The 21,995-nt window shown below is 41.3% G+C and overlaps 1 protein-coding gene across 2 annotated transcripts; it reads left to right on the top strand.

Moving 5' to 3' along the window:
• Positions 1-298: 298 nt before the first annotated feature.
• On the top strand, positions 299-21,778 carry galns (galactosamine (N-acetyl)-6-sulfatase). Of its 2 annotated transcripts, XM_038700879.1 has the most exons (14): positions 299-457; positions 658-781; positions 2,042-2,116; positions 2,259-2,361; positions 3,100-3,243; positions 4,032-4,098; positions 4,694-4,821; positions 4,940-5,079; positions 5,214-5,317; positions 8,556-8,698; positions 10,738-10,840; positions 15,271-15,392; positions 19,424-19,541; positions 21,250-21,778. In XM_038700879.1, the coding sequence occupies exons 1-14, from the start codon at positions 341-343 to the stop codon at positions 21,334-21,336; spliced, it is 1,575 nt and encodes a 524-aa protein (XP_038556807.1). In that variant the 5' UTR covers positions 299-340; the 3' UTR covers positions 21,337-21,778. The 2 variants fall into 2 exon arrangements, with proteins under 2 accessions (XP_038556807.1, XP_038556809.1); XM_038700881.1 differs by lacking the exons at positions 19,424-19,541; positions 21,250-21,778 and adding an exon at positions 16,085-19,270.
• Positions 21,779-21,995: the final 217 nt, after the last annotated feature.

Genomic DNA, 21,995 nt, shown 5'->3' with positions numbered 1-21,995 from the left:
GTGTTCATGTAACTTATTGATAAAATTATTTTGTAACATGGTAAATTATTTGATTGTTATCAACCAATTTTACAATTTTCAGAAGTCCTGAATGCACCAAACAAACAAACAATTCTTTCGGTTATTTACCGTTTAACGATTTAATACTAACATCTAAAGCTACGCATTCATAAGTCAACGAATCAAATAAGCTACATTTAATTAAAAACCTAAATTAATTGAAACAAACGCCTCAAAACAAGTGGGCTTCTGTGTATGCGCAAGTGTTGCGCTAAAGACACGCACGAAGGCAAACAAAGCACTTCCTCGAAGTTGATGCTCATATGACTACTTCATAGCAATGCGAGTTATGTCTGCAGTAACTCTGACTCTCTTTTATGCCGTAATATGTTGTTCCTTGACAGAAAAGCCACCAAATGTTTCACCTCCAAACATTATTATCATGCTCATGGATGACGTAAGTTACTTTTTACTTTGTTATATGTGTGCTTGTGACTTCAGCTCATCAAATCAGCAACACAGTTGAAAAGTGAATGAGTTTGAGAGCCCAAAATATTTTTCTCTGTATCTTTAATTCTCTCCGTCTTTGTTTGTGGATAAGTTGTGTATAAGCCGGACTTGTTAATAGACTCTCCACCCTTTCCCTCTGCTCTTCAGATGGGTTGGGGGGACTTGGGGGTGTTTGGCCAGCCCTCTAGAGAGACCCCCAACCTGGATGCCATGGCTGCTCAGGGCATGCTGCTTCCAAATTTCTACACTGCCAACCCGCTCTGTTCTCCATGTGAGTCAGCAGAAAATACAGAACCTAAACCAGCAGTTCCTGTTTTGCAAGATGTTAGAATATTTCCATCTCTCAGAGATGGAAGTACAGTTGCTCTGCTGTGCTTGTGTTTTTATTGTCACATTAAACGTTGGAACAATTGACTAGGGCTGGACGATAAAACAATAATGATTATTATTGCAATAGAATTTTCCTCAATAACAATATAACAATGTTCAATAATTGTTCAATAAATGTTTAATTTAATTCATTTGAATCATGAATTAATTAGTACTTAAGTTTTTCCATTAAGATATTTATTTGTTAAGGAAAAGGGACTGAAAATAGATTTTACTTAATTTTACTCATGCAAAAAAGTAATTGTTTTGAATGTTCTACCTCAGATGTGTCTCAGTGTTTGTCATGTTCTGACCATAAGGAATAGTTTAAAACCACAATAAACGGTCTGTTTTATTCAACCATCACTCAGGATTAAAAATCAGCTTTTAAACTTGAAAGAAATAATTATTTGACATTTATTGTGATAATTATTGCTATCGAATGATATGATCATTTTTGGCATATTGCCCAGCCCTACAGTTGACATACCATAGGACAACACTTGTTATTTACTACAATTAAGCTTGCAGCATTAAAATATAGAATTCAAACATAGTACAATATGTTGCAGTAATTATAAGCAGGAGAGCAGCTGTGGTGAGAAACCTTTAAACTCCAGCTTGATCATTTTCATGTTTTTATGTAACTTAACCGAATCTATTCATGTAAAATGCTTTGGATTTAGAATAGAGTTTAAGTATGCCTTTTGTTCATGAAATTTTATAAAAACTCTGCAGATAAACTTCATAGCTATTGAAAGATGTTTTTCTTTTTTTGAAGAAGAATTTTGGAGGTACAGGTTTTCACCTGACAGCAGTGGTTAGCGTACATAATTTAGTTGAATCACAGCCATTAATAACAGTTCATAAATGAAGGGTATTGGTCTTGTTAGTTACAGGAAACAAATTCTCAAAAAGCTGAAAGATTTTGATGTACACATTAAAACTGAGATGCAACCCAGAGCAATTCATATAACTACGACAATAATGAAAAACTATTTTACAAGTTGGGCAGATTAATTTGTAATCTTCAGCGTAAGTGACATTGGTGCCGCCAAGAGTACTACAGCACACTTGAGTCTATTTGTTAGGCAGTAAAAAAGCATTTGGAAGACCAACGTGCTGAAATCCTAATGACTTTTTTATGTCATATTAACAACAGCCAGAGCTGCACTTCTCACTGGGAGACTGCCTGTCAGAAACGGTTTCTACACCACTAATGCCCACGCCAGAAACGGTACACTCTCAGTATACCCTTACTGTGTAATTTATCCAGCTGCAAATAATATGCATGCTTTGTCATTGCTTAGTCTATAATGTACAGTGTGCAATAAAGTAATGGAAAGTTTTGTACACAAAATTTCGACCTTTTTTTATAGCATACACACCACAGGAGATAGTGGGAGGAATCTCTAAGGATGAGATTTTGTTACCCCAGATGCTGAAGAAAAAGGGCTACGTCAGCAAGATAGTTGGAAAGTGGTGAGCTCTTTATCTTTCTTTAATCCAAGTTTTAAGAGGTTTCTGAAGTTTTAGAGGTTATGCTGATGATGACTGGTCATGGTGGCTGTGGCTCAGGAGTTCGAGCAGGCCAGTTTGAAAATACAGTAGAATATAAATAGAATATGCTTTATTAGAATGCTTTTTCCATGAATTAAGTGACTAATGCAGTATATTTGCATGGTTTAGCCAATTTATTACAAATCAGGTATACTTAGCATTACTGATGATCATTTTTGCATGGTATACAATCATTTTATATTACATTTATTTCCTATCCCTGAGGCATCCATTAATTTGTATTCCTTTCAATGTGAAGCTTGTTTAACATAAATAATTTATGACACACAATGCTATCTGCCTTCGGTTTTTGCTCTGCATAAATGCACCTAGGAATGATTACTTATTTAAAAATTCTTCACCATTTTACCACCAAACACTCAACTTTGCTGCTATAGATTTAAACCTGTCTCAACATTTCAAGCCCCTGCAAGTTGATTTAAACAATATACTGGAGTGAATGGAAATCAGTGACAACCTAAAGGTAGTAACTGTGATCAAACGTCAAAATAAATATCTTGTGCTTTCAATAATGGTGTGTAGTAGCACGAGCATATGTAATCTTTTAGTGATGGTCTAAATTTGAACACGCAAAAACATGTAGCATGATCCTTCAGTCACATTGACCTTACAGTGTGTGAGTGCACTTTGTCACCGCAGGCATCTTGGCCACAGACCACAGTACCTGCCTCTGGAGAATGGTTTTGATGAATGGTTTGGTGCACCAAACTGCCACTTTGGCCCCTACAACAACAGCATCAGACCCAACATCCCTGTTTACAACAATTCTGAGATGGTTGGCAGGTAATATCACACACAAGCACTTAGATATACATAACAGCAGACAGAAACAGAGGCTGAAAATCTATAAAAATCTTCTTTCCCCATGACTCAGTGGAATAGTTTGGCTGGCTGCTCCTCTGGATGTGTTGAGTCTCCCCTCCTCTTCCTTCTCTGTACCAGCTGTGCTTGTGTATTCCATTTTCCGCCCATTTGTTTTCCCCAAAACAGCCATATGTGTATTCAGGGTCATTGGAACTAGCAGCCGGGCGTGTTTTTCGCTTAGCCGTGGGTTTAATCAGCGCTGCATACCTGGGCCCTGGACAGACTTACACACACACATAGACACGTATACACACAGACACACACACGCCCTCAAGAGACGGCAGGTTGCGTTGGCTGTATGTGGAGACACCTGGAGGAAGTGAAGCGTAAGAAAGAGAGATGCCTGTCACTGCTTCTCTGCTTGCCGCGCCACGCTTCAGTAACACCTCATAACAGCTCCCTCTGCTCCGCTCTGCTGAGACATCCCAAATATGTCTTTCACCAAAATCTCCCGTGAGCACAGTCCGCAAGAGGGAAATTTTCTTCCATTGTCTTAATGATATTGTCTGCAGTAGATTCGGTCAATTTAGAGGCAGATTGAAAGTCCTGACAATACAGTCGGGTCATTGTGAAATAATTATTTTATGTGGATGAATAAGCAGAGGAGAGATGGCATGGTGTGGCCTCAGCAGGTATTCAGATGGGATGTTGGCTAAGTAAAAATGAAGGTTTATTTAATGAATCATGTCAACCCACTTGATTTCCAGATTCTATGAAGACTTTAAGATTGACAGGAAAACTGGAGAGTCCAACCTCACACAGATCTACTTGTGGGTAAGTTCTGGCTCACCTGTCTTTTTTAAGCTGTCTCTATCTCAGACAATACAACCCTTTTAACAAAACAGCATACTAGCATAAGTGGATTGTTGACTTTTGCGCACACTCGTAGTAATTATCTCTGCTGCCTACGTCAGTCCCTCCCATTCTGGTTCTAAAGGGATCAAAAGCAGCCTGCAGAGACACACTGCATGCCTGAGAGGTGTAATATGTCATCACAAGAAGAGGATGGATCTGTCAAGTAGAGCTTTGTAAAGCTCATATTAGCATATCTTATGGGACTGGACTGATTTCAGTAGCACAGTTATTAATGTGGCTGATTGTGGAAAGTGAAACAAAGGCAAAACTTTGAAATACCATCTTATATTTTTAGTTGTTGGTTTTGACAGCATTGCAAAAAACTGTCACATTTTGGTTCAGTTTACTGAGTGTATTACATACTCAGAAACATGGTTATAATTAGTATGTGATAAGCAAGTGAGAAGGAGGTAATTTATTGTATATACAACTTGACAGCACTACTGTGAATGAAGCTCTCGTAAGTGGTTTCACATCTGCACTGACAAATCAATCACACCTCCCATCTCTACAGGAAGGTCTTGATTTCATACTCCGTCAGACTGAGGCCCAGCGGCCCTTCTTCCTCTACTGGGCAGCCGACGCCACTCACGCCCCTATCTATGCCTCCAAACATTTCCTAGGGAAGAGCCAGCGAGGCCGGTACATTTTATCATCCCTTGCTCTTTTATTGACACACAATCCAGCAGATGCATAAGGTTATCAATAAATGTATTTCTCATGGGGAATGATATAAGCTGTGATTGTCTTTGTTCCGTAGGTATGGTGATGCAGTGATGGAGCTAGACTACAGCGTCGGTCGGATCTTGTCAGGGCTGCAGACTCTAGGCATTGAAAATAATACCTTTGTCTTTTTTACCTCAGACAACGGAGCTGCTCTGATGTCCGGCCCAAACGAAGGTAGCCACTCGATTCAAATGCACACACACATACTCATTGACTCATTTTTCTGTTTGTTATCTATCATTTTCTATCCTGTATGTGTGTGATTTGATACATGTATTCATGTGATTTTGTGCTTCTGATTTTCTCAGCTGGCAGCAATGGGCCATTCCTCTGCGGGAAGGAGACCACCTTTGAAGGGGGCATGAGGGAGCCTGCCATTGCCTGGTGGCCTGGACACATCAAAGAAGGCACGGTGAGAATAACCCCCTTGATTTAAAGCTTTTACCAAGGAGCCTCCAAAAAGATCCAAGACCATCATTCACTTAATCATTACCATTTTCTCTAGGGACCAGACTGCACTCCAGAGCCATTTTCTTTCGTTGGTCTCTAATGTTCTGCCTATCAACAGGTACCGGTAGCTGAAATGTTCTCTGTAAAGCTGCAGGTGATGTACAGGACTATAAAGCAGATTGATATAGGAATAATTAAATCACTAATCCTTCCTTTTGAATGATTGTCACTTTTTTGTTTAATTTGTGTCTCATTTACCACTTTACATGGGCACAGTCATAATTGGCTCCATAACCAGTTAATCTTGACTATGTTCAACTTCTATCGAGTGATTGAACTCCAGAAACACGAAAGATAAACTATGTGATTGCGGCCACGAAGCGTGTGGGCGATTTTTCCACTGTTACCTCAAAAAATGTTTGGCTGGAATTAATGCCCCAAACTCTCTCTTTCCTCCCTCCCCATCTCCAATTTAACCCCCCACCCACACCGTGATCCTCTAAGCCTGTGCGTTCTGCAAATGACTTTTAATTGTATTAGGGGCAGCTGTGACACGGGGCTGTGACGCAGAGGGATTTGGTGGAGGAGCGAGCGGAGGCTGCAGTCTGCAGTAAGCCTTGCCCCTGGCTCATCTCACAGGGGTGTGCTGGGGCCTGATAGCACTGCAGAGTAGCGAGGGAGAGGGGGATTGGGAGCGTCTTAAGCGGCTAATCTGTTTGTGTGTTTGCTGAGGTTGGATTGAGCTGTAATGAGGACTTCAGTATCTGAATATGCCAGGCGCTCAGGATAAAGGAACGGAGGGGTGGGGGGGGGTGGGCAGGAAAGGAAGCAAGGAAGAAGTAAAAGAGGTGACTGGTGTAGAAAAGAGAAAAGGAGGAGGAGTGCTAAAGACGCTGGCACTGCCACACTGCCAGGAATGATGTTGTGTTTGCAGGGCTTTGTGGCACCTGTGCCACATTATAATTGACCAATGTATCTGTGTATACATGAGTCATTTATCTTTTATTCCACATGCCTACATATATATGCATGCTTTTACATGTATGTTGGATTAGTATATGTGATAGAAAACTTTCTAGACCAGCGGAAGAGACACATTTGTAAATAATATTACCACCAACACAAAACACCTATGTGTGTGTGAGAACGAGGGTCAGTGATACTCCCTGAAGCTCTCTGGGGTTGGGATGACAAAAGCTGCTTTGTTGGAGCTACTGTAGTCCACAGCTCTGGATTTAACACTCTTTGCTGCTTGGGAGGGAGGACAAACCAGGCACAGGGTCGCCCCCTCCCTTATTTGTAGTCTTCTGAAATCTCCGTTGATCTGTGCATTGAAAAGTCCATAAGCTCTTGGAGCAAAATGCGAACAACAAACCGCCATGCAAGCCTTTCTTAAATTGGGATTTCAGCAGGTTTATTGTACTGACTGAGCACAGATGCATCTTTGCAGCATTAAGATTTTTGGGGGGATGGGTGAATGGTGCTGGAAAGACCACTTCTGTGTGTATTTCCACAACTCTTAAACAGACAAAAAAGCCTGTTATCTGTGGATGCATCTGAGTGATGAAACTAATTTAGCTGACTTCTGTGAATGTGCTGGTAATTGCTGTCATTCACTCATGTTTAGGTGGATGGAAGGAGGTATACTGGAATGAAGAAACATGGTTGGTCTGAAGCAGGTGCAGATTCAGCATTCTCCCAGTGCCGGGGGGGGGTTGTTGGTCCCACAATGTTGTTGAGCGTCACAATCCCTTTTGTTGTGTTTTATCATGCAGCAGAGACACTGGCAGAGATGGGTATAGAAGCACTGCCTCCTCAGATAATCAACATCACATCACCAACAGCACAGAAACAAATGAGAGAAAGAGAATGTGACGTTAATTGAGAGTGATGAGTCAGTAAAATAAAAGGAAAGAACAAAGGGTGAAGAAAGAATGAAGAAGTTGAGTATAGACTGCAAAAGAGGACAGAGCTAATAAGGAAGGAAATAAAAGATGGCAACTCATAGAGATAAATTCCTATATCAGCCAAGTCTGAGCCTGAAAGTTTTGGTTTTTGGTCAAGTTATTACCAACTAAATGTCAGTTTTGCTTCTTCTTGTGTTCTTTTGTCCTGTCTTCTTTAATGGTTTGTGTGTTTTTTGAGGGGGACCTTTTAAAAAAAAAAAAAAGAAAAGAAAAGAAAAGAAAAATGAAATGACGGAGTAAATCTGTTAGTGTTTGTGTGTGTGTGAGAGAAAGAGTGTCTGGATGTGCAGATAGATCATGGAATGCATTGCAAAGCCTTTTCTGTGGCTAGTTCTGTGGATACAGAAGAAAGGGGAATTCATTTCAGTGCTTAGGAGCTTGTGTGTGTGAGTGTGCGTTTGTGTCTGTATGTGTGCTGGCTGCCGATAGGAGCACAGCAGCACATGGTGGTGCAGCTGCAGAGGCCTGATAGCGCTATCTGATTGTGAGCGTGCCGTCTCCCTCTAAGGCTCGCTCAGGAGAGAATGGAACGGAAGATCAAGGATGACAGCGAAAAAATGGCATTTTATCTGAAAATAGTTCAAAGTTTATAAATAAAATAAAGCTTTTCACTGGGACTGGGGGAAGGAGATAAAACACCAGCTCGCTCCAGCTCCAGCCGCCTGCTTGCCCGGGCCTTGTCCTCTCCCTACTTCCACTCCTCTTTTTCTTTGCCCCCCCCCAAAAAAAACCAAAACAAAAAGTAATTTAGAAAGAGAGGCATTTTGTTTTTTGTAATAAACCTGCAAGCAGAGATTAGAGAGGAGTATGAAGAAATTCACATCTTTCCTACATGAGTACACACTAACACACTTCCTATCCTATTGTCCTATCATGACAATGCAGTGTTACCATGTTTGTGTTCATGAAGAAAATCCTGCATTAAAGAGAAAGCTTGTGGTATATCTTGAGCATAAAACGGTTAATTCTGGATTTGTGAAGTCTTTATTATTTGCCACTGGTGGCAGAAACATGAAGCAAGAGGTACTCAACAAGAGATACTGCCATTAAATTGTGTGTGTGTGTGTGTGTGTGTCGCATACAGCTACCAAAGATGAATGAGGACCAATTTAAGTCCTTGAAAGGACATTTAGCCAGTCCTTATTTCTTTCACTTTTTCTTCACTCGCAGGTTGTGTAAAATAGTTTCTCATACTGAAGATAGTGTTTGTCTTTTTAAAATTTCCTTTTACAGGTGAGTTTCCAGTTGGCCAATGTGATGGACCTGTTCACCACCAGTCTGGCTCTGGCTGGCATCAGCCCTCCTGATGATAGGACTCTTGATGGACTGGACCTGACATCAGTCCTGCTAAACCCCTCACAAACACTCCAAAACAGGCGAGTACACACACACTAGCTGTTACAGGATTTTACCAGTTGGCTAGAGATTTGTGATGTTCCTGGCCGTTACTTTAGTTCATTTTTCAGAATGCCTTTTATTGTTCACGATCACATCCCTGAGTGCGAGAGCAGTGTTAGTTTTGTCATGCAAAAGGTAAGACAGCATTTTTTGGCCATGCCTAATTCTTTGATTTAGGACCAAATATCTGAAAAAGTAATAACATTGCTATCAAATTTAGCTGTACTTTGTATTTAATAGTAATTAGCAAATTCTAGCACTCTACACTGAGATGATGAACATGGTAAACATTAAACCTGCTAAACATCTGCTATCATATCATGGCATGTTAGCCTGCTGCCGTTAGCACTGAGCTCACTGCTGTGCCTAAGTACAGCTCCACAGAGCTGCTAGTTTGGCTGTAGACTCTTTTATCTTCTGATGATGTGTGATTTTCACAGAGTTAGAAAGTACATATTCCACCTCTTGAGAGAATAGGTAGAAAACAATGAGAGTAGACTTTAAGAGAAAAAAAGTTAATTTTTAAAACAGAAGTGTCTAATTTGGCGCAAATTCACCTGGGAAGAAACAAATCTAAGCATTATTTCTTCGATGTCTATGAAGATTCTCAGTCATCCAGGTCATAGTTATCCAACGAAGGTTAAAATCAAGAGCAACTGGACTTGGTTGAAGATACTGGAAGACGTTTCGTCCCTCATCCAAAGGACTTCTTCAGTTCTGACTGACTGGCAGGGAAACTCAGCTATTTAACCTCAGTGGGGTCGTTGGCCCGGGTCATCGATACCGCTGGTTCGTTAGTGTTCCTTGTTGCTGTGACGACAGTCGTTACAGTCGTTAAGACTACCTGTGGCCAAGACTGAACGACCATCGTTGGTATCTTCACCTGAGGTCAATAGGTTACATTTGTTGAGTTTCCTGGGAAGTGATGAAAGGACAGCATTGTAAGTGGGGGATAAGTGGTGTCGTAGACCCCGTCCCCTGTTCAATGACGGCTTCTCAACCCTGGTGTAGATGGCTTCCTTGACACCTCTTTCAAACCATCCATCTTCTCTGTCTAAAATGTGCACCTGGTGGTCCTCAAACGAGTGTCCTCTGTCCTTCAGATGTAAGTAGACTGCAGAGTCTTGACCTGAGGAGTTGGCCCTTCTGTGTTGAGCCATGCGTTTGTGTAGTGGTTGTTTAGTCTCCCCAATATACAGGTCTGTGCATTCCTCACTGCATTGGACCGCATACACTAGATTTCTTTTCTTGTGTTTGGGTGTGCGGTCTTTGGGGTGTACCAGCATCTGTCTTAGTGTGTTCTTGGGTTTAAAAAACACAGGGATGTTATGTTTGTTGAAAATCCTCCTGAGTTTCTCTGATACTCCAGACACGTATGGAATCACAATGTTGTTGCGTTTGACCTTCTTTTCCTCCTCCCCTGTAGTTTTGTTCTTCTTGGATCTTGTGGCTGTCTTCACAAAGGTCCATTTAGGGTATCCACAGGCTGTAAGTGCCCCCTTCAGGTGGTTCTGTTCCTTCTCTCTGGCTTGGGAGCTTGTTGGTATGTTTTCCGCTCTGTGGTGCAGTGTGTTCTCATGACCCCTAGCTTGTGCTCCAGTGGGTGGAGGCTCCTGTCCTCTTCAATGTGTACAGCGCAGTCCAGGAAGGCCAAACTGTTGTTGTGAACATCTTCTCGTGTGAACTTGACACACGAGAAGAACTCAACAAACGTAACCTATTGACCTCAGGTGAAGATACCAACGATGGTCGTTCAGTCTTGGCCACAGGTAGTCTTAACGACTGTAACGACTGTCGTCACAGCAACAAGGAACACTAACGAACCAGCGGTATCGATGACCCGGGCCAACGACCCCACTGAGGTTAAATAGCTGAGTTTCCCTGCCAGTCAGTCAGAACTGAAGAAGTCCTTTGGATGAGGGACGAAACGTCTTCCAGTATCTTCAACCAAGTCCAGTTGCCCTTGATTTTAACCTTCGTTGGATACATTATTTCTTCCTTTTCCCATCCTCAACAGGCCAATCTTCTACTACCGTGGGAATGAGCTGATGGCTGTGAGGCTTGGACAATACAAGGCACACTACTGGACCTGGAGCAACTCATGGGAGGAGTTGAAAAGCGTAAGACTCCCTTTTAACACAGCAACTCTGTCCCATCTCTGTTTGCTCAGTTCTTGATTTGCACTGCCACATCCTCCCTCTTTGTCTCTTCTAATCTTACTCAAACACACAAACACTTTTGCTGTTGGTGTTATCTTGAAACTGGCTCATCAGTTGACTGCTGTGTACATCAGAGCGTAATGAATATTAATGAAGAGCCCCCACATCGGCAAACTTACATCATTCATCAACCAGTTGACTTGTTTGTTCTAACTCCATTGGAGATTTTCTTCCTCTCCATTTACATACCGACATTGTCTGCTATAGACGGTTCTTTTGGCATCACGGTGCTCAAAAGGAAGAAACAAAGGCAGATACCAGCAGTATCTCTTGGCCATAATTACATCAATGTCGTGCTGATTAAATGTATCAGGAGAAATGTGAAATCTGACACTTGAGAAGCAGGATAGTGTGGTCCTTCTTTCTGTCCATGAAAACATGTTCTCCTGTCCTCCCTTCGCCTGCCCTGTTTTTCCTGTGATCCAGTTTGTTTTATGCCCCATCGGTCGCTTAAATTGCTCTCTCCTTCAGGGCAGCTGAATCAATAGCAACCTCCTTTATCAACTCATGTGAACTGAAGTGGAACTTCACAAATAATGGCGTCTGATTGCTTGTGAGTTGCCTATCGATTGGTGTGTGTGTGTGTACATGAGAAGGAGAGAAAGGACGAGAGGTAAACATGCACATGTATGTTCGGTTCTCCATATAGAAGTGCATGTCTGTGTGTGTATTGTTATGGAGCTCCTACAAGGGAGCATTAAATTCCCATTTACATTTTATAAACATATTAAACAAACTGACTTATGCACTCATATTCAGCTGTGTCACGAAGTCAGATTACGCATGAAATGTTTTGAAAATTACCTTTAGAAGGAAAATATGTTTCAAGGTCTAAATTATCTTGACCCTTAAAATCCTTATATAGGCTTCAATTTAACCTGTCTTGCAATAGAAAACCCCAATCAAACCTAAAAATCATGTTTTCCTGCCTGCTCCTCCACTTTGGTAATACTTATAAATATAATTTGGCATCTTGGCCCATGGTGAAAAATAAACAAGGGAAAATGTGTGTCTATGAAGAAGTACAAAATTACAGGTTAATAGCTGGGAGACATCTCGCTCTGTCCTGGCTGTGTTCATGCAGCTCAGCCATGAGGAAAATGAGAAATTTCACAGGCTTAAATGGCTCTCATCAAACGCTCTTGAGGCAGCGTAGTGATGTTAATATTGCAAAATATAGTTTGTTGTGACTTTATATCTCCTTTGCTGAGTAACCTATGCTACAGTAGGAACTCTTTGTAATATCTTTTAACCTGGCTAAATACTCATACTCATAAGGTGATAAATGAAAAAGGCACCTAGACACCTGTTTGTCGTACACTGGTTACTTATTTCATCAATTTTCAATCAACAAGAGGTAGACTGTGCAGTAGCTCAGTTTCGGGGTCTTGAGCTAGATTGGAACTCGTGACATTAACGCTGTTAAACAGCACCTACATCAGTGACTTTATGGCAAAAAGCATGTACATACATTACAGCAGTGTGCAGCACATAAAGACCTCCTGGAACCAATTGGCGTTTAGCGAATAGTTGACAGATCGACTGCAATTTTTTTGCAAAATGTCAGTTACAGTAGTTATAAGTAGGAAGTACATATGTTTACAGTATATATGATTTTGAAGCAAAATTGTGTAGTAATTTTATCTTAAAACAACAGCTCCTCAAAATCATTTTGATGGTATACTGACTTGTAATAGGGTAAATGGCATCTTTGTCATTCCCACAGAGCCCAGAACACCTGGTATTGCTCTATGTAACATTGGAATCTTGGGCAGGAAACATATCACGGCGGTGTTATGCTTTATGGCACTATGTCACACACCAACACACCTCTTTAGCAAGTGAGCTATAAGAAGAAGCAAAAAGTATAAAATGTACAATGTAAGTTCTTTGAAAGAAGCTAGCTCGGTATTCTCAGTATAAATATCATGGCAGAGGCTGCAATAAGACCGAAAAAGATGTCAAGCAAAGAGAAAAAGACAGAGTGACCGAGTAGGAGACCAGACAAGAGTTAAAATCGGACTGGCCGGTATTCATTGGCTTTAGCTAGAAGAGCTGAAAGGATGCAGGAGAGATGCTGAGCTGGCCTTCTTGCTGTTGGACTAGTAAGTTGTAACTTATCAGCTGGCTTGCTTTGTCTTGTTACTTGTTGTTTGGCTGCGTTAGCAATGTTGTCGAAATCAGCCAGAGCTTTTCTCGATAAAGCTCGAGTTGATGTCAGCAAACTTACTAGATAACACACTCAGACATCGGTTACATTACTGTATGTGATCTTGCATCGGTTACTGTCTAGCTTTGTTGGCTTGGCTTGCCACCCAACTTTCAAGTAACATTATGCTACTGCTAGTGGAGAGCGGCGCCGGTGTTGTGCCTGAGCCGGGCGAGCAGGCAACATAACCAAGCTCAGCAGCCTCTATAGACACAACATTAGCTCATGGCAGAGGCAAAGAGACCGAAGAGGATGTTGACAGAGGTAGCTAAGAAAAGAAAAAGAGAGTGACCAAGCAAGAGGCTGCCACTTTGGCAAGAGCTTTGTGAAATAAAAGGCTGCAGGACAGTCTCCGGGCTGGCATTCTTTCTGTTGGACTAGTAAGTAATGTCTTGTTACTATGTCTTGTGTTGTCGCACTTGCTTATGTTTGGCTGTGTTAGCAAAGTTGTTGATTTGTTAGTTTTTGATCGTAAGTAATGTAATAAAAATAAATGCACGTTAACAGCTGTCCTTATTTCTGAAATTTATAAATCATACCAATTCGGACATAACGTTGCTTTAAATAATATTCAGTCACAATCTAAAATATTTCCTCTTCCAAAATCCTGCCACCCCTGGATTCTTCTGCCCTTTATCTTGTAATAGCAACTGCTCTGCTCCAGTTTGAAAGCAGCCTTGTTGTATCCATAGCATTAATGTCAGGGGAGATATGGGGTTCTTGCTGTTATGTCTTGGGTACAAGAGACAGATTCAGAGAGATACACACAGCAGGCCTTTCTTGCTGCTCCTCTGGGATGAGTTTTTTTTTTTCCATTCTTTTCTGCATTTCTAAGCTGTTGGCTTCAAAAGACGGGACAAGTCTAGATGAGAGGAGGCGCTGCAGGGCGGGGGGTATCTTTCCTTCTCACTCTCTGTCTCACTCTTCTGTATGTATTTTGAGGTGCTCTGTTGAACGATCTCAGAGGGGGGCAGCAACAGCGCCTTACAGATGAATGCTTTCTCAATATTAGTTGTGCTCATCAAAAAGTGTGTGTGTGTGTGTGTGTGTGTGTGTGTGTGTGTGTGTGTGTGTGTGTGTGTGTGTGTGTGTGTGTTGAAGAAGGGGGCAGATCTCCAGGGGGTTCTGGAGGATTGAGTGTGACTCAATCAGGCTGTGATCACTGCCAGGCTCATGAGAATGGAGTCAGGGAGCAGGAGCGAAGGCTTGGAGAGATGAAGTAGAGCCAGCACAAGGAAGAAAAGTCCTCTATTTTGCCAGCGACTCAAACCCCTTTATGATGCACCAACAGTAGCTGCATAAATAGCACAACGGATTGCAAGACAATGTGCATATAGGCAATATTACAATGAGATTAAGCAATGAGCTCAGAGTAGCAAGGTGACTGCAAGCCTAAATCTGAACATCCAGATTTCTTTCGCCGACTTCAGTACCATACACACAGAGAAAAGCCTTGTGTACATGTGTTTCAACCAAACATATAAAAGATCAAAATATACCATAAAAAATGACCAAATTGGACACACCATGGCCAAACAATATAGGAACATTCTATGAAATTATCTTTTTTTTTTTCATCTTAAATTTCACTTATGGGTTTTTTTCTGTCTGTGGGACTGACCTCAAATCTTGTGTTAGGTTGCTTTGTAAAGAAAGGCTGATCTTCTTATTTAATTCATGAGAGCTTTGTAGTCAAAACAGGTCTGTTCTGCCCTCTTCTACGGTGGATTGCAGTCTTATTCCAGCATACATACCGGAGACAGGTGGTGAAAAGTTGTCAGCGTTTTAAAAATAAATAAATGTAAAATAACATCAAATACTTTAGAAACATAGAGAATGAACACCTCTCTGATCTGCGGGGTTTGTTCATTCTTCCTCAAATGTCAAATTTGACTCTTTTTGAGCATGTTTATAATCGTTGCCCTCAAAAGACATTATACTGTCAGTTATCAGTCACTAATCTCTGCTTGAGTTATATTATTATACATAGGCTATGCAACACTTCTGCATCCTTTTAATGACATAATTATTAGCTGATCTTGAGAACATATATTAACATCAATTTGTATTCGATTTAGTAAAAAACTAACAAGTTTGTGTCTTTGTGTGTTTTTTCTTACAGGGTGTCAACTTCTGTCCAGGTCAGGAGGTCCCAGGTGTGACTACTCACGATCAAAAAGAGCACACAATGCAGCCAATCATTTTTCACCTGGGTCGGGATCCTGGGGAAAAGTTCCCTATCAGGTTCAAGTTGAAAACTTCTACTCTGTTTATAGCTGATTTCCAGAGGGGAGGGGACGAAAAAATGAAAGTGAGAGGAGTCAGCCAGGAACAAGTGAAAAGATGAACAGGAGAGGGGTGAAAATAGGAAGGCGGTTTGCCTGTTGGTAGCACAGGATGTGTATGAGATCAATGCTGATTCAGTGGCATGAAAACGAAGGCGGTGGATTGATCCGCCCAGCCAGAGCGCGCCTGATTACACCCTTCTCTTTGTGATTGCAAACAGCTCCTTAAAGATCACTATCTGGCCCTCAACCCTCCGGTGCACCGCTGCAGGTTAAAATTGCAAGATAAATTGTCCAGGTCTAAATTGAGAGCGAGTGCTGTTTAATAGAGTTTTGTGTGTGTCTGCCTCAGCTCCGAGGAGAGTTAAGAATCGCAGAGAGGAGAGAGTGATGCCAGAGGACACAGGCAGCCAAGGCTGAACTAAGATTTTTGCTAAATAAGGGTGCAAAGATGGATGAGCGTCATCTCTTACTGCATACTGTCAGAGCCGAATATTTATGTGATCTTTTAGAACAAATTTACGCAAAGCTGACACCATGACTAATACATTAAGACAATCTCAGAATCACTTTGATGAGAGAATTTTCCTTTTGTGCACAGTGTTGGCTTTGGCTCCTCCTCCTTTGACCTTTCTTTTCTGCCTTCTGCAGGTCTGCCTCTCGTATTTTGCTCTGGCCTTATCTCCTCTTCGCCTCCTGCTCGAACTCCTTTCAGTTCTGAAGTGAGATTGGATGATAAAACATTAATGTTGTTTTTCAGTTGCCCACCTTTTAGCCTCGCTATTCACATGGAAGAATAATAATAAAAAAAAAAATCCAATCAATATGCAGCCGTGTGTTGTGCTGAGTGCCAGATGTTCGCACATACTCGAACCAAAAATGCACACTCCTTTTTTACTGGGGTCATTGAGTTTGTCTGCAAGGTCACACACATACACTGCTTCATGCACTGTTCTTCTTCTGTCCTCTCTCATCTGCACTATTGAGTCCACTTCCTCCAAACACGTTCCTTGTTACATTTCTCTGTCCACCTACTACTGGGCACCTCTGCTCACTTCTCAAAACTCAGCTGCTGTCTTTTTGCATCCACTGGGACCATTGGATGTGTGTGTGTGTGTGTGTGTGTGTGTGTGTGTGTGTACACACATGTGTATGTGTGCGTTTTGTCCGTGTGCTCCTCGGTCCCCCAGCTGGACTAGCTGCCTGGCCATCATTAATCTCTGTCTGCACCTAAAGAGCCACTTAAGATGATGTAGGGCCTGTCTGCACACATACCTTCACTACTGTCGCAGCCTGTGATATAGCAAAGAGCACACACACACATAGACATTCCCCAGTCCAGAACAGTCACCCAGCAAAACAGCATCGATTCTTATTATGCAATCAAGGGAGAATTTGGAAAGAAACTACTTTCTAGTTGTCATATAACTGATTACAAACAGAGGCATTATTTGAGGCAAATTTGATTGGAGTTGAAGGATATGTTGGTGGCCCATCTTCCCTAGATGAATGACCCAACTTGGTCTGCGTCCACAACACAGTCCCACTGGATTTGTTCAAAGCCTTTTGCCGCCATCCACTCCGCCCTCCATCTCTGTGACCTAAGACTGTGAGGTTAACACATCCTACTTTCTCACTGCCTGTGCCTCAGCTCACGTCCCCAGATCCCCGATCATCCAGGGTGTAGTCCCAGCCCTAACACTGCAGGCAGCCAGCCCTTCACAGTCTGGCCTCATCTGCTGCCTGCCACCAAGCTCTTGTGTCCCCAATCAATAGTCCTTACTGAAGTGCTCAATTTCCACCGGGGTGGAGAAGATGGTGGAGGGGAGGTGTAGGCAGGACAGATGTATTTGATTGTCTCTCAATTCCCCCACCTTCTGCTACTGTGCGGTTGTTTGTGTGTGTGTGTGTGTGTGTGTGTGTGTGTGTGTGTGTGTGTGTGTTCCAGCAATAGTGTTATGAATCAGTAATCAGAGTGGTGACACACCTGAGCAATGCCCCCATCCCCCTTGGGTGCCATACATTATAAATCAAAAGACTCCATTTGCATACAGCCTGCTTATTATTCCAGAATTTGTCTCTACACCAGTGGGCTAAGGGTTATAATCATGATAATGAGCTGTGCTGACTGTGGGCTTTTTATTATTTGTTTGCAGAGGGGGCACAAACAAATGATATTATTAGTTTTTGATTTAGAGGTCTGCACTGGAAGATTTTCAGTGCATAGACAAAACAATAGAAAGTCTTGTGCAAGTTTCTCAATACATGGCATGCTTTGCTTGCAGACTTGTGTTGAGAACATGCTGATAAATCTCCTTTACATTTACTTCTATTAAGTTGCTTCATCACTTATCACAAAATGAATCGCAACAATGAGCACAGATAGTAGGGGAATGAAATATCCCTCTCGCTGATGCTCGGGCAAAAGCAGAATTTGTGATTTTAGATAGCTGAAGCAATTTAATCTGAATGTCTGATTTTGAACCGAGGGGAATAATCCGGTTTTTCCCTATCAGCTGGGGTCACAATGCGTAGATAGTTAGCTTATGACGAATGTGGCACACCAGGAGAGAGACTAATTGCAGCCAGTGCACTACCAGTCGAGTAATTGTAGGGGAAAGTAAAGACTGAGAGTATCAAGGAAAGGAGCAGGTGTTGGCTGATGGAGGAAGCCTTGCTTCCCTGTGGGAGATCTAAGAGGGAGGGTAGGTGTGAGCTGGACAAGGCCTGGGGTTATTACTCTAATTGACACTTCACCTCACACACATGCACATGTTCCCCAGGGGCCAATCAGAGGGTTGGGTTTGCAGTGGAGGGAGGATGGAAGGCTGGCACAGGTGCTGCTGGCGAGTGTATCAGGGGTGTAATTGCACTGCTGATATTTGTCTGTCCGTGTGTCACACCACCAGACGCCCACTCCCCCAACACACACACACACACACAGCCCATTAACCCTACAGGTCCTATTGAGAGTAGCGTTCCTTTGAAAGCCTTCAGGGTCCCTGTGTTTTACACACTGAATATAATAATGCACAGAGGTGCTCAGGCTCGCTGGTGTCCAACAGCAGTAATTGAGAGACAGGGGATGGGATAGGGGTTACATAGTTCACCCTGCTCAGTGCGCTTTCCCAAAGGGTGCTTGAGTGGACAGCCAGTGTGTGTGTGTGTGTGTTTTCGTGTGTGTGTGTGTGTGTGTGTTTATGTTTGTGTTGTTGAAAGCTACAGCATGTCCCCACTCTGATATAATGAGCAAAGCTTGTACTGGATACATGTGCACAAAGCATTTACTGCACACATACACAGTGTGTAAGTGCGTATTCATATGTGCGGTTGTGTGTTAGGCTTTTCAGTTTAAAGTAAAACAACTGAAACAGATGGGCAAAACTGACTTGTGTTGATGTGGGAATGCTCTATGCATTAATATATAGGGAAACAAGAGCTGTAAACATGTGTCTATATATATATATATATGTATGTGTGAAAGTGTGTGTATGTATATATATGTATGTTTGTGACCAGCAGATCCATTCAAACTCATTCGGTGTCATCTTTGTTGTTGTTTAAGCCATTGTTTCACTTTTTTATTAAAAACTTTAAATTTTGATTGTTTTAATTCAGGTATTTTAAATTTGTGAGCCTTTCACTGAAAAAGATTAAGTGAAGAAAATGTTTAAATTGAGATAAAGATAATTGACTATTTTAGAAACTGATTCATTGTTAAAGTCATTTTTCAAGCAAAAATGTCAAAAAGCCGTTGGTTGTAGCTTCTTAAATGTTAGGAGTCACTGCCTGGTTTTGTCATGTATCATTGTGAATTTTATATCTTTGGGCTTTGGACTTTTTGGCCAGAAAAAACAAGACATCTGAAGACATCATCTTGGGATCTGGGAAATTGTGATGAACATTTTCTCTCTATTGTTTTACATTTCATTTCGATTAGTCAACAAAACAATAATCGGCAGATTATAAATGTGTATTGTCTGTTCGCAGTGTTTTGACTAAGGAGTACCAGGATGTGCTGAGCAGGATCTCCCTAGTTGTGGAGCAGCATAAGAAGACTCTGGTGCCCGGTATTCCCCAGCTCAACATGTGTGATGTGGCTGTGATGGTGAGATTCACATAACATGAATAAATATATCTTTTTTACTTTACTTCCATTTTTTAATGTAAAAAAAGAAAAAAATTATGTTGTGAAAGCCGGCTTTGTTGTATGTAGCAGCTAACTCTTTCCCCACTATATCCAGAGGCAGTGGAGCAAAGCCAAATAGGCAGTTCAGTTTTCACAGCAGATACTCTATGTTTCTATTTATCCAGCAGCCCTCAAAGCTTGTGTTTGCACCTTATCTCTCTGTTCCCTCCATCACACTTGTACATCAGATACATTAATACAAAGAGAAATTGATAAAGCCTTTTATGAAAAAATTAAAATCAATATAAGTCTCTGAATAGAGTTTTTTTTCTCAGTTGCTGTCTGTTTTCAGTCTACATAAAGCCTGCACACTATGAATGTTCCACTTCACCAGATTTATCTTTTATTTTTACTGTTACTAACTTGGTCGCTCCAGAATGTGTATCAGGTTATTACCTTAATCTGGACTTTTACTTCTTCATTGTGTGTGTGTGTGTGTGTGTGTGTGTGTGTGTGTGTGTGTGTGTGTGTGTGTTATACTTGTGTGAAAAAAAAAAATCTCTTTTAGGATTATTTAAAGCAGCTAAATTGAGCAGCGACTATTAACAGCTCAAGCACCAGAGATTGTGAACTACACTGCTGTGGATTAATTTGTGGCACTGCACTGCCCCCTTGTGGTGAAGAAAGTAAACCCAATTTTAAGTGGTGTTAAAATGAGTAATGTTTGCATTCTGTCCTGTAACTTCCTATCCTGTGTCATGCAAATATATATATATATATATATATATATATATATATATATATATATATACATATATCCGTTTTATGCCTTGTATCTTAACCAAGCCATTATCTGTTGTTGTCAGTATTCAAATATTGGTGGGGGGATGCAGTTTCAGGAACACTTTCCATTGTTGTCTGTCATAGAGATGATTTTTGAATATTGAAGTATTTGTGTTCCAGTACAATTGTGCAGGATGAAACCTAGTCTATAAGATCGCCATTCAATCATGAGCTGATTGTTTTATAAATAAATTCTGCTAAATATGATAGAATTGCATGAACTGGCAATGGATAAAGCTTTGCAGTTTCATGACACTGTGTACATTATCCATCGTCAACCGCTTATCCTGCTTACAGGGTCGCTGGAGCCAATCCCAGCTGACATCGGGCGAAAGGCAGGGTACATCACAGGGCCACAGATAGACAGACAAACAACCACTCACGCTCACACTCACACCTAAGGACAATTTAGGGTCACCAATTAACCTAGCCTGCATGTCTTTGGACGGTGGGAGGAAGCCGGAGCACCCGGAGAGAACCCACGCAGACACGGGGAGAACATGCAAACTCCACACAGAAAGGCGGGGGCAACCGGGGTTTGAACACGCAACCTTCTTGCTGTGAGGCGACAGTGCTAAACACTGCATCACCGTGCCGCCCCCGCATACATTATGTGAAAAGAAAATCCCAAACATGTATCCCTGAGGTACTGTTCCTAGCAAAATAAATATCTTGTGATAAATCTTACATGAAGACACATGATATGCTAAGCCAGAGGAAAAGACTTGGAAAAAGACAGGACACAAAACAGCTCAACCCTTACAAGACTGTTTTAAATCTTGCTGTAAGTATCTTTGGAACTTCATATTCCTGTGCTTACTGTGATGGCCGCTCTCTGTTACAGAATTGGGCCCCTGCAGGCTGTGAGAAGTTAGGAAAGTGTCTCAAAGTGCCCAAGTCTGAGCCCTTGAAGTGCGACTGGCCACACTAAGAGCAAAACTGATGAACCAGATGTGAAGATGAGGAAGCAAAACCTGAAGATGTGCCTTTCTACAAAGCAACAAACATCCCTATGTTTACTTATGTTTTTGAATTCTTTGTAAAATGGTTTATGTACAATTTTAAAAAGAAGGACATGGGGTAAAACCAAGGGAATGATTTTGGTATAACTACATTACATTGATAATGCAAATAGCTTTTACAGCTGTGATTTTAATGAGCCAACACAACTTCTACCTGTTCTAGATAAATGCATCAAGAGTCAGAGGTTTAAGTCATGACTAATTTTACTGATTTACAGAAAGGGAAATGTTTTAATTCTGTTCATATAAAGTAATTAAGTATACAGTGTTGGATTATTGGATTCATTCTGTATCCATTTTACATGTATACTGCAAAATGTGGTTTTTAATAAAGTTGTTTTTATTATTTTGTATCATGACTATTTTTGAGAGTGTAGATCTGCTACGTTCACGCATTGTGAGCAAATGCAGATGGCAAAATATATTGTTACTAACAAATTTACTGTAGTTCTGCTCATGGGTCTTCAAATACTTGTCTGTGTTCAGTGAGTAAAAACTAAAACCTCTAATAACTTGTGGTCCAACACCTAGTGATACTGCTTCAGATGATTCATCATGATGTAATGAA

The sequence above is a fragment of the Micropterus salmoides genome, unplaced genomic scaffold (genome assembly GCF_014851395.1).
Source record: "Micropterus salmoides isolate LMB-PRFRI ecotype aquatic unplaced genomic scaffold, ASM1485139v1 Ms_hic_scaffold_6, whole genome shotgun sequence".
Classification (NCBI taxonomy): domain Eukaryota; kingdom Metazoa; phylum Chordata; class Actinopteri; order Centrarchiformes; family Centrarchidae; genus Micropterus; species Micropterus salmoides.
Note: the sequence above shows the minus strand (reverse complement) of the source record. Positions and strands in the feature narration are given on the sequence as shown.

Excerpts from the sequence above, each read along its gene's own strand:
- galns (XM_038700879.1), top strand. The coding sequence starts at position 341 with ATGCGAGTTATGTCTGCAGTAACTCTGACTCTCTTTTATGCCGTAATA. Across the intron at positions 8,699-10,737 it reads TCACAAACACTCCAAAACAG|GCCAATCTTCTACTACCGTG; the intron begins GCGAGTACACAC and ends CATCCTCAACAG. Across the intron at positions 15,393-19,423 it reads GGGGAAAAGTTCCCTATCAG|TGTTTTGACTAAGGAGTACC; the intron begins GTTCAAGTTGAA and ends GTCTGTTCGCAG.